The 17,200-nt window shown below is 42.4% G+C and overlaps 1 protein-coding gene across 3 annotated transcripts in view; it reads left to right on the plus strand.

The window, feature by feature from the left end:
• The window catches only part of RGS22 (regulator of G protein signaling 22), a 114,756-nt gene that overhangs the window by 14,798 nt on the left and 82,758 nt on the right, over positions 1-17,200 (plus strand). For all 3 annotated transcript variants that reach the window (XR_006278697.1, XR_006278698.1, XM_043507533.1), the window contains exons 4-5: positions 4,059-4,280; positions 16,026-16,111. Coding sequence is in view for 1 of the 3 variants with exons in the window: in XM_043507533.1 (XP_043363468.1) it covers positions 4,059-4,280; positions 16,026-16,111 (308 nt within the window). In the remaining 2 variants the exon portion in view is untranslated. The remainder of the gene's footprint in view (positions 1-4,058; positions 4,281-16,025; positions 16,112-17,200) is intronic.

Raw genomic sequence — 17,200 nt, forward strand, 5'->3', positions numbered from 1 at the left:
CCCTAGGTTATGTTGCCAGAAACTGGCCTAACCCAGGACGAAATCTAAATGAAAGCCTTTGAGAAGTAATCTAGACCAGCGTTTCTCAAACTGGGTTCCATGAACCCCTAGGGGGTCCACAAAGGTACTCCAGGGGGTCCGTGGCCCCCGCTGATCAACCCCTTTCCCTCCCTCAACTCCTCCCCCGCACTCCCAGCGCCTCCTGCATGCCAGGGACCAATTGTTCCCTGGCATTTAGGAGGCATTGAGAGGGAGAGGGAGGAGAGGGGATGGAGCACGCTAAGGGAAGGGGGCAGAATCATGTCCAAGGCTGCTGGCCCTGCTGATCAACTCCTCCCCATCTCTCCTTGAACTCTTCCCCCTCCCTCCCAGTGTTTCCTGCACACAGGGGAACAGCTGTTCTCTGGCATGTAGGAGGCACTGGGAGGGAGGGGGAGGAGTGGGGATAGAGCATGCTTGGGAGGAGGCAGAAAGAAGCTGGGAAGAGGAGGGGAGGGGTGGAGCAGGGGCAGGAAGAGTTGGGGTGGGGTCTTGGGGGAAGGGGTATAGTGGGAGCAGGGCCTGGGCTGAGTGGGGAGGCTTGGGGGTCTGCAAAAATTTTTTAAATCAAAATGGGGGTCCTCGGGTTGCTTAAGAACCACTGATCTAGATCATCAAAAGAAGTCGTCCTTATTTCTCTCCTTACTGACACTAGATCGACTGACTGACAAAAAGCTCATTTCTTCTCCATTAATTAGATCTTTACCAATTGCCTGTGATTTGCTCCTTATTCCGCATTGGGAGTGAAATCCTGGCCCCACTGAAGTTAATGGGAGTTTTGCCATTGACTTATCTTCACCTAGGATTTCACCCTGGATTCCTAAAGCTGCTTAATCACTTGTACTGGTTTGGACTTTCATTGACATTTATGTAGAATACACATCTTAAGGGAGTTTTGGCAAAGTCAAAAAGATATTGTATGATTTATTAGGACTTACTCTGTTCATTTTCTGCCTGTTCAGATTCTGATCCTAAGAGATGCTGAGCTGTTGTCAGTCATTTTCTCTTGGGTTTAGGTTATGAGACTGTTGGTGGGGTTTGGTGAGCACAGTTACACATTAGGAACCTCAGCTGAAGTTAAATATTTTTGGCAGCTGTAAAAGCTGAGGCCATAGAGATGGATACATCTGATATCTTGGGCATATGGTGATGGATGCTGTTTTGGGAGGAATAAAGGACAGTTGTCGTCAGTACAATTAATTATAAGACTTTACAACTCAGAACTGTGCATTCAGTTTGTTCTTCAGCCAAGAACATATTCAGCTAGTCTTTTTGCATCTGATATCTGAGAGGTTTATTTGCTTTCGACTGTTTGTGTATGATTGTTTGTTTATTAAAATTTCTCATAAACAGCAATATGAAAACAGATTTTTTTGTTTTTGTTTTTTTTGGCTTAGCGACTTTTGTGAAACTGAGTTGATGTCCCACATACTGGATGCTTAGGATATGGGTGACACTTATAACTTTCAGAAGCAGGAGGGGGTGTTTTGCCACCAGGCCAAACCAAGTTGATTTTTGCCTTTCAGATTTGATCATAATATTTTTGGGGGTCCTAGATTTACTGCATATTTTATCATAGATATAAAACTATCATCATCATAACAACAAGAAATGTTTATTGTATTTTTCTTAAGCAGTGATGTAAATGCTTCCTTCCCCATCAACGTTTTAACTGTTCTAAGGGTGTTTCTGTTTGAGGTGCTGATGATATTCTCTATCTGGTAGAGTTTTAGCTTGTGTATATGTGTGCACATACTAAGCCTGGTGAGAGAAAACTATACCTTTGATGCTGTTTTGGTCTCATACACATTATTTGAAGTCTTACTTTTTTCATTTCATTAGTGTATATGTCTTATAAATGATTTGTTGTCAAACATCCAAAATGACAATACAATTTATATTTAAAAAGTTCTCATTGGCATCTGTTTCACTACATTAATGTTGCCAGATGTTTTCTGTTCAGTTAATTAGAATGTACAATGAAAAATCCAACCTATGAATCAAATACTAGAGACTGAGTAAAAGTAGATATGAGTGATAAATTAATGTTGTCCCTGGTTAGTTTTCAATTTAAATACTATAGAACTAAAATAATCCAGTGATGTCTACTCAAATAGTTTATGTTATAGTTTATTCCAGATTATGGAATTTCTATGCCTGGTTTGCATTTTTCTGCAAGGGAGAACACATCAAAGCTTGGGAAATTTTGATTTTTTTTCTCCCCCCTCGCCCTCTTTTTAAAAATAATAGGAAATAAAATAATAAAAAATATGTTCAGTCAGTATTAGGTTACACAATCACTCAAAAATCAGAAAATGCCAAAGTTAAGGTGAAATATATAAGAAATTTGCAGATATTAAGTTGGGGGGAGTTCTGGACACAGAGAGAGACAATACAAAACAACAACAGAACCACTTTAAAATGCAGGCTTATAAATCTGGAGAAAAAGAATCGAAACCACAAAGAAACCTTGAAAATAACAATGTCAAAAGAGATTCAGGGGTGAACAGAATATTACATGTGCCTTTGTAGAGTGATATGGGTATGAAACATGCCAATACAATTCTGGACAGTATGGTCCTGATCCAATAAAGCCTATAAGCACATGCTTAACTTTAAGCATGTAAATGGTTCTACTAACGTCATGGAGACTACTCACATGCTTGAAGTTAGGCATGTGTTTAAATGCTTTGTTGTATCAGGGCCTATATATAGAAGCATTACATGATGTGAAAGGAATGTAATGGACCATTTCTACGGTTCTGCTGTAGCCTAAGATATTGTGTTCAGATCTGGGCACCTCGTTACCATAAAGACATTGACAATTTGGAAGGACTTCAACATGGTTACTTTGGATTTAAACCAGTGTAACAGAGAACAGAATCTGGCCTACAGTATGCATTCTCATAAAAAAGCAAGAAGTTAAATGAAATGAAAAATATGCGAAATGAAAGAAAATAATTGTATTTTCCAATATAGGTAAACACCAATTTTACAAACTCTGCGTAAAATCCTGACCCTATTGTATGAAGCCGAAGGGAGTTTTGCCAATGAATGGAATATGACCAGGATTTCACCTTCTAATTTTTATGAAATTCTTCTTAATTTAAAATGTTTGTTGTTCTCCAGTTTGATAGTGGGCTATTTGTATGTTCTGTTTTTAAAGAACTTCAATTTCACAATTTTTTTGGGCATCCTCCAAGATTTTTGATCAGATCTATCTGTAATTTTCCCCATCATTTCAGCTGAATGTAAAAATTGAAAGGTAGGATTAGTTTGGATTTATAGGAAAAATGGCAGTGGAAAATCTGGTATTCACAACACTCAACAAACTAATCATGACCACACTCTGCTTTTGGGTATTGCTCAGACAGTCCCCATTGTAGCTGACAAAAGTTGCACATGCATATCTAAAGGTGGGATTTGGCCCATCCTATATACTACACAGTACCTGATTGAATTGGCAGTATATGGTAAATTTCATGGATTTGACTTTTGGTAGGCTGTTGACCTACTATATCTAAATATAAGGCATAAGCCTTTACTATATATGCCAAACACTCAGAATGATCCACCCACCAGAATAGTAGAGCAAGAAGCTTCATTGGATATGGGATTCAATAATTTATGATATAAACAGGGAAGTAGGGACCTGATCCTGTAAGTGAGCTGCTTGCAGAACTGTCACTGAAGACAATGGGAGTTACATGTGTGAGCAAGCACTTCCTGTATTGGGGCCTATATTTGCATGGGAAGAAGGTGAATTAGTGTCTGAAATGAGTGACATAGTTTGTAATTAGATATAGTTGAGAGCTGTGGTAATAATTTATTGGAAAATCCTACAATGAGCAGGAAAAGTGGCAAGCATGCAGATTTACTATTGCAGTCCCTAGCAAAAGCCATAGAACGAAGAAGGAAAAGGTCTAATGATACTATCTTGCATTCTGTAGGATGCTTCCCTACTGTAGAAACAGGAATTTTTATGTGAAAGGTTTTTCTTATTACAACTTCTTTTGCAGACCTTTGCAGAGCCAGTTAAGTTTAACCCTGATTTTGACGTTTTTGAAGTAGTTAATGATACCCCACAATGTCTGGAAAACCAGCTGAAAAAAATTCTTCATGATCAGAAACCTCCCAGTCCCATTTATGATGTTACAAGGAAGGCAAAAAACGATGGGCAGCTTTCCAAAAAGAGCAGCATTTTTCCAGTCTTCAGTGTTGACCCAAATTACAGTATTATGGTAAGCATGTTACGTCCAGTGACTTTATATTTAAATCCAATTATATTGATGCTGACAGCAGTTACTATTGTGTTTGGCTTGTTATCTTGGGAAAAATGTTAGTTTGTGTGTTAGGAAAACAGTATGATGGGCCAAATTATGTCTTGAGATGCATATAGGTCTTCCGTTCATGTGTAATTGAACTACACATGTGCATCCTGTAAAGTAGAATTTGTTTCGGTGGTCTGAATGCTCACTAATATTAAGACAAAAGTTAGACCATGTCTGTACTGGGAGTACTTTATCAGTATAGGAATAACACAGTAGAATCATAGAATATCAAGGTTGGAAGGGACCTCAGGAGGTCATCTAGTCCAACCCCCTGCTCAAAGCAGGACCAATCCCCAACAGTACTTGTCAGTACTCTACTGACAAGGCATTCCTCGTACAGATACAGCTATACTACCAAAGCAGTATAGAAAGAAAATAACATTCAGTATACTGGGAAACTTGGTTTATTCCCTTGTTGCTTATATTGTACTGGAGTAAATTATGTGACTCTAGTTTCTTTCATTCAAGGCTATTCTAATTAGGGCTGTCGATTAATTGCAGTTAACTCAAGCGATTAACGCAAAAAATTAACTGCAATTAAAAAAATTAATTGTGATTAATCGCACTGTTAAACAATAGAATGCCAATTGAAATGTATTAAATATTTGTGGATGTTTTTTCTACATTTTCAAATATATTGATTTCCAATACAACACAGAATACAAAGTGTACAGTGCTCACTTATTTTTTATTACAAATATTTGCACGGTAAAAATGATAAAAGAAATAGTATTTTTCAATTCACCTCATATAGTGCAATCTCTTTATTGTGAAAGTGCAACTTAGAAATGTAGATTTTTTTTGTTACATAACTGCACTCAAAAACAAAACAATGTAAAACTTTAGAGCCTACAAATCCACTCAGTCCTACTTCTTGTTCAGCCAATTGATAAGACAAACAAATTTGTTTACATTTACAGGAGACACCACTGACTGCTTCTTATTTACAGTGTCACCTGAAAGTGAGAACAGGTGTTTGGATGGCACTTTTGTATCCGGCCTTGCAAGGTATTTAGGTGGCAGATATGCTAAACATTCATATGCCTCTTCATGCTTTGGCCACCATTCCAAAGGACATGCTTCCATGCTGATGAGGCTCGTTAAAAAAGAATGCGTTAATTAAATTTGTGATTGAACTCCTTGGGGGAGATTTGTATGTCTCCAGTTCTGTTTTACCCACATTCTGCCATATATTTCATGTTATAGCAGTCTCAGATGATGACCTAGCACATATCCATTTTAAGAACACTTTCACAGCACATTTGACAAAACGCAAAGTAGGTACCGATGTGAGATTTCTAAGGATAGCTACAGCACTCGACCCAAGGTTTAAGAATCTGAAGTGCCTTCCAAAATCTTAGAGGGAGGAGGTGTGGAGCATGCTTTCAGATGTCTTAAAAGAGCAACACTCTGATGCGGAAACTACAGAACCCAAAACACCAAAAAAGAAAATCAACCTTCTGCTGGTGGCATCTGACTCAGATGATGAAAATGAACATGCGTCAGTCTGCTCTGCTTTGGATCATTATTAAGCAGAACCCATCATGAGCATGGACACGTCTTCTGGAATGGTGGTTGAAGCATGAAGGGACATATGAATCTTTAGTGCATCTGGCACGTAAATATCTTGCGACGCCGGCTACAACAGTGCCATGCAAATGCCTGTTCTCACTTTCAGATTACATTGCAAAAAAGACATGGGCAGCATTTTGTCCAACAAATTGTAACTAAACTTGTTTGTCTGAGAGATTGGCTGAAGTAGGACTGAATGGACTTGTAGATTCTAAAGTTCTTCTTTGTTTTATTTTTGAATGCAGTTATTTTTGTACATAATTCTACATTTGTAAGTTCAACTTTCATTATAAAGAGATTGCACTACAGTACTTGTATTAGGTGACTTGAAATATGCTATTTCTTTTGTTTTTTACAGTGCAAATATTTGTAATCAAAAATAAATATAGTGAGCACTGTACACTTTGCATTCTGTGTTGTAATTGAAATCAATATATTTGAAAATGTAGAAAAGTTCCAAAACTATTTAAATAAATGGTATTCTATTATTGTTTAACAGTGCAATTAATCGCGATCAATTTTGTAAATTGCGCTATTAATTTTTTTAATCGCTTGACAGCCCTAGTTCTAATGCCTTGTCAAAATTAGGAATGAGGCTGCTCTATCTTATGCCAGGGCTGGAGGCCAGTTACAGAATCAGAGAGCTCTAACTGGCTGCCTCTCTGTTTTTCTGAGCATAAACTTGGTGAAGCAGAGATTCTGGCTCACAACAGAATGAGAAAAATCTATACAGTACTGCAATATTTGGTGGCAAACTAAACAGGAAAGAGATGGGGCAGTAGCACTATATCAGCCTCCAGATAAGAAAACAAAATTGAATGCACAATGTTGAGAGAGGTCAAAGAGGCAGCAAAATCTAACGAAAGTATAATACTGACAGCCTTCAACTGCCCACATATACACAAGTCCAATGGCACAATGGGACAAAGTTTGAGAAACAATTTCTTGACATTGTAAGTGACTGCTTCTTGGAACAGCAAGTTGTAGAGCACACGAGAAGTGAAACTGTTCTTGACTTAGTCTTAAGTAACCCACAGGAGCAAATTCAAGAAGTGACGGTATTGGAGTCACTAAGTAATAGTCACCACAGTATAAGCATGTTCAACATCCAAGGTCCAGATAAGGTACCAAAAATGGTTATGAACCACTGCTCTAGGTCAAATTCAGCCTTGAAATAATCAAGTACATTGATTTCAGTGGTGTTGCATAGAGGGTTCCTTCCTAAGATCAGCAGGGTTTTTGCTGCATTTCTCTGAATATCCTGCCTCTTCTTCACCACCACTAATGCCTCTCACATATGTTGGGACAGGGGGGCAGTGGTGCATTGTTTCTAAGAATAATTGACCCTCCATAGGATTTTTCACATAAGGGAAATATTGTGACCTTTATAAAGAAAAATATTCTTCAGGGCATTCCTGACTTTTTTTTTTGTCATGTTGCACTTCTGGTCTGCCTTCTGGCATCCTGGATGGGTGATTTGTATGCCCCCTCAGCTTTTGTGTGGTACCTATGACGGACAGGTATGAATTCAGAAGCTGCTGGGGCACATCAGCATGTGAAAAATCAGTACAGCAGCTACACAAAGTGGAAGAAATCAGCCACAGCTGTTGTATCCTGCCAACAGCAATAATACATCTTGTGTTCTCTTTCTCAGTCCTCGTCTCTCTCTCAGCCTGTTTGGACTTTTGAACAGGAAAAGGGTACATGTGTTGGTTTATTACAGATGTGGGGTATCTATGAATTGATCTGAGGTCAGTCAAGAATCAATTGGGGGTGAAATATATGAGGGAAAGGCATATGCAGTAATGGGAAGAACTATTAACAAATAGAGAAGGAAACTGGTAGAGGTTCTGCATATCTTACTTCACATAGGTTCCAGCAAAGCACTTAAATAAGACCTGAGCAGTCTACGAGACCATCCACATGCCTTAAATTAAACACATGCTTTAAAACTATGCTGGATTGGGTCCCGCAATGCCTTAAGCTGGCCCTAGTTACGAAATCTACTGTATTAAATTTAGAACTCTTTTTCTAAGAACAGGTTTCAGAGTAGCAGCCGTGTTAGTCTGTATTCGCAAAAAGAAAAGGAGTACTTGTGGCACCTTAGAGACTAACAAATTTATTTGATTTGTTAGTCTCTAAGGTGCCACAAGTACTCCTTTTCTTTCTTAGAACACTTTCCTTCAGACGATAAATATAATTTTGCATATTATCCACATACAGGAGAATTAAACATGTTATAAATAACTCAAATAAAACACCAGGATTTGATTTAACTGGTACCCTAAATGTTACAGATATTTTTCTTATATCCAGAGAGATTGGCCAAAATAAAGAGACAACCTTCTGTATTTCCAAAAACCTTATCAGTTATCAAAAAGAGGCATACCCTGTAGGGATGAGAATAATTATTCTTTATCTCCACAAAGGATATGACCCACAGCCAACATAAGCCTTCCACGTTTTAATATATTTTTTTTTATTTAAAAGAAACCACCTACATTTCAAAGTAGTTTAGATATTTTAAATCCCCTGGGGATATTTATGGAACAGAAATAACCCTTGTCCCTTATGAAATATTAGATCACAGAAAGATAATTCAGGACCTAGCCCAGTACTGATTAATTGATGTAGCAAAGTACTAAATATCCATAATTTTGTCCCTGCTGTGGCAAAATACCTTGTTCTCCTCAGTAGGCTCAGTCCTTTTTAGCTTTGGAGACTCAGGTTTGGGGCAAGGTGAATCCTTATAGGTAGCACAGGGTCCTGCTACTCCTCTCCTCAGTCAGTCCCTTGTGCATATTTTCCTTCCCTTCTGGGGAGCGAGTGCAGCCTCCCTACTGGGAAGATCTGGTGTCTTTCTGCAAACAGCCTACTGGCAGCTTCCCTGCTCCTCTCACTCCCTCACTCTCCCCCTCCTACCACCCAGGGGAGGGTTTAAAAAGGTCCCAAGTAGTTGGAGTCAGCTGAACTTAATTGGTTCCCTAGCAACCCCTTTTCCAGCTGAACCTTATTGCCCCCTGGTTCTCTCTCCTCAGTGGATAGGGAGGGGCCTTTTAATCCCCTGGGACTAATTACTACCCCCTTTTTGTAGCTGTTTGTCCTGGGTTTACCACATATCTCCACCTCTCCTGCTCAACACTACGGGGTTGAGCTACTTGGGTCGGCAAACAGTGCACTCTCAACAGGCCATCCACATCGCCATGTTGGATTCCAGACCTATGTTGTACTCTGAAGTGGAAGGGTTGAAGTGACAGGAACCATCTCGTCACTCTGGCATTTTTGTCTTTATTTTGGTGCATCCACTGCAGAGGGGCATGGTCCGTGACAAGGGTAAACCTCCGTCCCAGCAGAGGAGGCTTTCTATGGCCCATTTTACCGCCAGGCATTCTTTTTCGACAACAGCGTATTTCCGTTCCCTAGGCAGGAGCTTCCTACTGAGGAAGAAGACAGGGTGTTCGTCGTCCCCGACCATTTGTGAAAGTACCGCCCCCAACCCTACATCAGAGCCGTCGGTTTGTAGGATAAACTCCTTCTCCCAGTCTGGGGCCACGAGTATGGGGTCAGTGCAGAGGGCCGTCCGTAGATCTGAAAAAGCGTCTTCAGCCATGGTCGTCCATTTTACTATGTCTGGGCCCCGAGCTTTCGTTAGGTCCGTTAATGGGCATGCCCTGGTGGCAAAGTGGGGAATGAACCGTCTATAGTACCCCACTAGTCCCAGGAATGCCCTGACCTCTTTTTTTGCCGTGGTCGTGGCCACTTCTGTATAGCTTCTAACTTGTTGAGTTGGGGCCTCCCCACGCCCCTCCCCACTATATATCTGAGGTATTTGGCTTCAGCTAGCCCAAGCGAGCACTTGGAGGGGTTTGCCATCAGCCCCACCTTCCTCAGGGTATCCAGCGCTGCCTCCACCTTCTCCAAGTGTGTCTCCCAATTGGGGCTATATATGATAACGTCGTCGAGATAGGCTGCTACGTACTTGCCATGTGGTCACAACAGTTTGTCCATGAGCCTTTGAAAAGCAGCGGGCGCCCCATGCAACCCAAAGGGGAGGACAGTGTACTGATATAGTCCCTCTGGAGTTCCAAAGGCCATCTTCTCTTTATCAGCCTTGGCCAGGAGGATCTGCCAATAGCCCTTGGTCAGGTCAAAGGTAGACATAAACCGTACTTTTCCCAATCTGTCAATTAGCTCATCTATCCAGGGTATAGAGTAAGCATCAAACTGGGACACCTCATTCAGCTTTCGGAAGTCTTTGCAGAACCTCACGCTGCCATCCGGCATAGGCACTAAAACCACTGGACTTGACCATTGGCTATGAGATTCTTCAGTGACTCCTAAGGCCAGCATTTTCCTGACCTCTGTCCTGATCTCCTCTCTTTTGGCCTCCAGGATCCGGTATGGCTTGACGTTCACCTTCACTCCAGGCTCTGTGAACATGTGATGGTGAACCTCAGTAGACCTGCTTGGCTTTTCTGAGAACACATCCTGGTTGCGTTTAATCAGGCTGATCACTTCAGATCGTTGCTTTGGAGTCAACTCCAGGGATATTCCCACTTGGTCGGGCTGGTTGCTTTTAGGGGATGGTGCCCCTAGTGCAACCACATGCGCTTCTCTATCCTGCCATAGTTTCAGCAGGTTTATATGGTAGATCTGCTCCAGCTTCCGGCGACCCGGCTGTCGGACTTTATAGTCGACTTCTCCTATGGCTTCTATTATATCATATGGCCCCTGCCACCTGGCCAGGAGCTTGCTCTCTGCCGTGGGTATGAGCACCATTACCCAGTCTCTCACCTGGAACTTCCGGGTCATTGCTTGGCTATTGTAGTATGCCCGTTGGGCCCCTTGGGCCTTCTCCAGGTGTTCGCGCACAAGGGGGGCAACTTGGGCTATCCTGTCTTTCCTTTGCAATACATGTTCATCATGTGCCAGCAATGCCCCTCTGCCATGTACATTGGCCAAACTGGACAGTCTCTACGTAAAAGAATGAATGGACACAAATCAGACGTCAAGAATTATAACATTCAAAAACCAGTTGGAGAACACTTCAATCTCTCTGGTCACTCGATCACAGACCTAAGAGTGGCTATACTTCAACAAAAAAGCTTCAAAAACAGACTCCAACGAGAGACTGCTGAATTGGAATTAATTTGCAAACTGGATACAATTAACTTAGGCTTGAATAGAGACTGGGAATGGATGAGTCATTACACAAAGTAAAACTATTTCCCCATGGTATTTCTCCCCCCCACCCCACCCCCCACTGTTCCTCTGATATTCTTGTTAACTGCTGGAATTAGCCTACCTGCTTGTCACCATGGAAGGTTTTCCTCCTTTCCCCCCCCTGCTGTGGGTGATGGCTTATCTTAAGTGATCACTCTCCTTACAGTGTGTATGATAAACCCATTGTTTCATGTTCTCTGTGTGTGTGTATATAAATCTCTCCTCTGTTTTTTCCACCAAATGCATCCGATGAAGTGAGCTGTAGCTCACGAAAGCTTATGCTCTAATAAATTTGTTAGTCTCTAAGGTGCCACAAGTACTCCTTTTCTTTTTGCGAATACAGACTAACACGGCTGTTACTCTGAAACATGTTCAACAATGTTTCTCCCAGTGTTCGGCTGTTCTTCCCAGCCCTCTTTGGCCATGTCCAATATGCCCCTGGAGTGGCAACCATATAACAGCTCAAATGGGGAGAATCCAGTGGAAGCGTGGGGAACCTCCCGTACAGCAAACAGCAAATAAGGCAGTAGGGTGTCCCAGTCTTTGCCATTGTGACTAACCCCTTTCCGTAGCATGTTCTTCAATGTTCTATTGAAGCGTTCAACAAGACCATCAGTCTGGGGATGATAGACTGACATCCTGAGGGTCCGTATATGGAGCATTGTACATAGGTCCTTCATTAACTTAGACACAAAGGGGGTCCCTTGGTCCGTCAGGATTTCATTAGGTATTCCTACACTGGAAAAAATCCGGACTAATTCTTTGGCTATGGTCTTGGACATGGTGTTCCATAGGGGTAAGGCCTCGGGATATCGGGTGGCATAATCTAGTACTATCAGAATGTACTGATGACCCTGGGCTGACTTCTCCAGTGGCCCTACTAGATCCATAGCTATTCACTCGAATGAGATTTCAATAATTGGTAGAGGTACCAAAGGGGCCCTTAGGAGTGGTTGGGGCCCATGTAACTGACATTCTGGACAGGAGGTACAATGCTGCTGGACAGCCGCATAAATGCCAGGCCAAAAAAACCTCTGCAGAATCCGATCAAGGGTCTTATCTACTCCTAGATGGCCCCCAAACAGATGGCTGTGGGCCAGATCCATCACACTCCTCTGATGCTTCTGTGGGACCAAGAGTTGTTCTATGACTTGCTCTTGGACCTGGACTACTCTGTACAGCAGATCACCCTTAATCACATAATATGGCCCTGGGCCCTTAACTCTCCCCTCCACAGGGACCCCATTTACCTCGACTACTTCTTTACGAATATTGCTGTATATTGGATCATTCCCCTGATCTTGATCAAAATTCCTGAGTGAGGTCCCCATTTGTCGAAACTCGGGGGATCTACCTCTGTCTCCCCCTTGGGGAAAACCCCCCGGGAACAAGGTCCAGCTATTGGGTCGTTGATCTCCTGCCCCGCCCTGCTGTCCGTTGAGCCACCTCTTTCCCCTACAAGTGTAGATTTCTGGTACTGGGTCAAGATCCTCGTTCCCCTCCTTTTATCCGCCCTCCATTCCCTCTGAATCATCCGGGGCTTTCCCGATGGGGAGAACAAATCCTGGCCAAATTTGTGAAAGGCTGGGGGGGTGTTATCTATCTGGGCCACCCCTTGGGTCCTGGGTTCATTATTTTCTTCCATCTTCTCCCCAGGGAGTAGGCTATCAAATCCCGGGAAGTCTCGTCCGATAAGAACTGGGTAGGGGAGTTTCGGAACTACTCCCACCATCACCTTAGTGGGGTTTCCGAGAACTTCTATTTTTATGGGGATGGTCGGGTAGTAACTGACATCCCCATGCACACAGGATATTCCTGAGCGTTTGGCCCAGGATAGTTGGTCCTGCCCGACCAGCTTTCCCGAGACCAGCGTGATTGCACTTCCTGAGTCTACTAACGTGGTGGTCTCTATACCATTCATCTTAACGGGTCTAGTGTATCTATAAGGGATCATTGCAACCCCTACTAGACTCATTAGATCACATGGTTCCCCTATATATTCCAGTTTGCATTGCATGGGCTCTTCTAGATTTGGGCATTGGGCAGTGATATGCCCCAGTTCGCCACATGCATAATATCGGTACCCTGCTCAGGGCAGCCCCCGATTTTTCAGGCTACTGGGCTTTATCCCCTGAGCCTTTCTTCCCCAGTCCTCAAGTCTCTCCGGGACCTCTGGCTGCTCTTTGGCCTCCTTCCTCCCCTCCATAGTCTGGTCTGGTACTAAGGCTAACCGGGGCCTCAGCACAGAGACTTGTCTCCGATTCTGGCACCTTCCTTCCCCGGTGGTCTGCAAAAGTTCTTGGGCTGCTAGGTGTCTCTCTATGAGGGCAACTAGTTCATCATAGAAGGAGGGATCGTTTTGGCGGACCCACCCCCGTATGTCCAGCGGCAATCCCTTCATGTACCTGTCCAACATGAAGATTTTCACTATCTTCTCCGGCCCATGGGTCTCGGGGCGGAGCCACTTCAAGGCGAGGTGGATTAAATCAAATAGCTGGGACCTCAGTGGTTTGCTGTCCCAGTATTTCCACTCATGGAAGCGCTGGGCCCGTATGGCTGACATCACGCCTGACCTTGCCAGGACTTCCGCCTTCAGCTGGGGGTAATCCATAGCTGTCTCTGTGGTCATGTCGAAATAGGCCTTCTGGGGCTCCCCACACAGAAATGGAGCCAGGATACCTGTCCACTGGTCTTGGGGCCAGGCCTCCCACAGTGCCGTCCTCTCGAAGGCGAGGAGATATGCCTCTATATCATCATTTGTAGTCATCTTCTGTAAATAGTTGCTTGCCCGCAGCGGCCGGATCTCCTGGGGCCCATGCGTTAGCATGGTCAGGGCTTTTAACTGGTTCACTACTTCATTCAGGGTGGCTCGATCTTGGGCCGCCTGGTTCATCAGTAATTGGTTCGTCTCCTGTTGGACGTGTACTGACTCTTGCTGGGCAAGCATCTGCACCCTAGTAGCCTCTTGTTGGGCCGCAATGGCCTGTACCAACACCTTCACTACATCCTCCATTTTTTTATTTTTGTGTGTGTGTGATTTACCCTGCCCTGAGATGGCTTGCCACAGAGCCTTACTCACTCACCAAATCCCACTTCTCACACCACGTGTGGCAAAATACCTTGTTCACCTCAGTAGGCTCAGTCCTTTTTAGCCTTGGAGACTCAGGTTTGGGGCAAGGCGAATCCTTATAGGTGGCACAGGGTCCTGCTACTCCTCTCCTCAGTCAGTCCCTTGTGCATGTTTTCCTTCCCTTTTAGGGAGTGAGTGCAGCCTCCCTACTGGGAAGGTCTGGTGTCTTGCTGCAAACAGCCTACTGGCAACTTCCCTGCTCCCCTCACTCCCTCACTCTCCCCCTCCTACCACCCAGGGGAGGGTTTAAAAAGGTCCCAAGTAGTTGGAGTCAGCTGAACCTAATTGGTTCCTTAGCAACACCTTTTCCAGCTGAACCTTATTGCCCCTTGGTTCTCTCTCCTCAGTGGATAGGGAGGGGCCTTTTAATCCCCTGGGACTAATTACTACCCCCCTTTTGTAGCTGTTTGTCCAGGATTTACCACACTGCCTATATTATACCTGTGGACAAGCTGAGGATTTCATTCTTCCAGGCCATCAATTTCACTAGCAATCAAGTCACTAAAATAAAATCTAGGAACAGAGAAATACACTTGAGAGAAGTGAAAAAGCTACACTCTTCAGGATTTATAAAGTTGTCAATGGTGCCAGATTTTAGGCTTATTTCTTATTAGCCAATAGAGAGATACTATGGGACTACTTCTCCTCTCACGTATGCTGGTGTAAATCAGCAATAATTCCACGGATGTCAGTATATAACTGCTTATTATGTTCATGGCATACACACAGAAAAATTAGATAAAAACATAAATTCTCTTGCTGGAAGGTTGCAATGTAACTACTTTATTTCTTAGAATTCAAAACTATAACACCCAAGAACCTAGAGGCTGCTCCCTAAGGCGGAGAGGCACAATTCATCCCACTTTGCCTTAAGATGGCTTTTTCCAGACTCATATGGATTGCATACTTTGTTACAGAGCTCCCTAGCCTGCAAACAGGACCAGTAACCAGCCCCTACCCCCACACACACTTAAAGTGATACCTTTCAATTCTAACACTGTCCTCAATACACCATATGGGTGTAGGTGAAAACTGTTTTTTTTTTTAAATATCCACAGTCCTCCTGCTTTGAGGCTCTTGTTAAGACCACTTGAAAGTTTCCGCAGCCCTCAAAATATTGATGAAAACACTAACTGTGGTTATTTTTAAAACAAGTATCGTCCCAAAGTTACCTGTTTCACATTGCAGATGATTTGTGGGCAGCTGGTACTCTGATTTGCATTCCTCTGTCATTTGCACTAGTTTTGAACAGGGAACTTCCAATTGCTTACATTTCCATGTATGCAGTTTTAAGAAAGATCAGAATCAGACCTCCAGTTGTTATAGGAATGTAAATTAATTCACTTGTGTGGTTAGACTATGTTTGAGGGGGAAAGTTGTTTACTTTTCTAGAATTACTATAAGGTAACCTATCAATTAACCAGTTTCAGAGTAGCAGCCATGTTAGTCTGTATTCGCAAAAAGAAAAGGAATACTCGTGGCACCTTAGAGACTAACAAATTAATTGAGCATAAGCTTTCGTGAGCTACAGCTCACTTCATTGGATGCATTCAGTGGAAAATACAGTGAAGTGAGCTGGAGCTGGAGCTCACGAAAGCTTATGCTCAAATAAATTTGTTAGTCTCTAAGGTGCCACAAGTACTCCTTTTCTTTTTATCAATTAACTATGTGGCAAATAAAACCTGATGAAGTGAAGCATTAACAGATATTTTGTTTTTTTGTTTTAATAGTGTCTTGAGCGAGAACAGGGAATTCAGTGGATTAAGCAAGAAAGACTCCCAGCCTTTCTAAAAAGTGATTGTTACTTTGAATACAGGTATCGTCCCCTCTAATGTCATATCAAGTATTACATTTGTTAATTTATCTCCTCTATTTAGTTTGTCTTGACATAACTCTTACAACATTTTCTCAGATCTTTTGCCCCATGTAACCCACATAATTTCAGTGATTTGGATAAATTAAAATGAGGCTGATGCCTTTTCTCCAGTTCCTCTTGACTCTAATTTCCATTGTCCATAAAATGACAAGATTGAAATAAAAGCTATTCTAGAATTAGGATAATGCTGCTATATCTGCTTGTGTTATGCATGAGGTCAGACTAGATAATCACAATGATTGTTTCTGGCCTTCAAATCTATGAATCTATCTAGCCATATCTAGCTACTGTAAATGAATTATAAAAAGTAGTGGAATCTGTGTGGAAGGGACAGCCAATTCTCTATTATCCTTTTTGTTTTAATCACTGGTTTCTACCTTTGTGAATGTAGCTAGATTTTCCTCTGCCCAGGTTCTTTGAGGAATGCTATGGCAAAATGGTGAGTCTTGCAGCATGACCTGATGTACTTGTACTTTTCCTGACCTCCTTTGAGAGGATGTCCCAGAGCCTTGGACCTGCTGTGGGAAGGCCCTTCCTCCAGATCCCTAAAGTTCATGTCTGGGTTCTGTTGGTTGTAGTATGCAGGATGATCACAGCTTTGCTGGTGAGTCCCTGAAAGAGTGGCTGCTTGGTAGCCTGGCTTATCAAGTCCCTTTTTTATCGTAGAAATTGACCAGTTTCTTTGGGCACTGAGTGCTGCATAAAAATATTTTAAAATGTTTGCTGTAAATGTAACAATATTCAATATACTGAAGACTATGCTTACATTGGAGGGAAAATTGTACAAAGGATAACAAATCCTAGAGAAATGCTGTATTTTCCCTTTCGGCAATAAATGGACATGCCTAAGCCTTTTCTGTTGTATCGAATCATTTTCTTCATTAAACAAAATAAAATTATATAAAATGAATTCTAATAATTTGCTTAATTCCCACTGAAGTTAGTATTTAAAACTAAACACATGCTTAAGGACCTTCCTGAATCAGGGCCAAGGTGAGCACAGATGGGAGGAAAAAAAAGAGACCGAAT

The sequence above is a fragment of the Dermochelys coriacea genome, chromosome 2, assembly GCF_009764565.3.
Source record: "Dermochelys coriacea isolate rDerCor1 chromosome 2, rDerCor1.pri.v4, whole genome shotgun sequence".
Classification (NCBI taxonomy): domain Eukaryota; kingdom Metazoa; phylum Chordata; order Testudines; family Dermochelyidae; genus Dermochelys; species Dermochelys coriacea.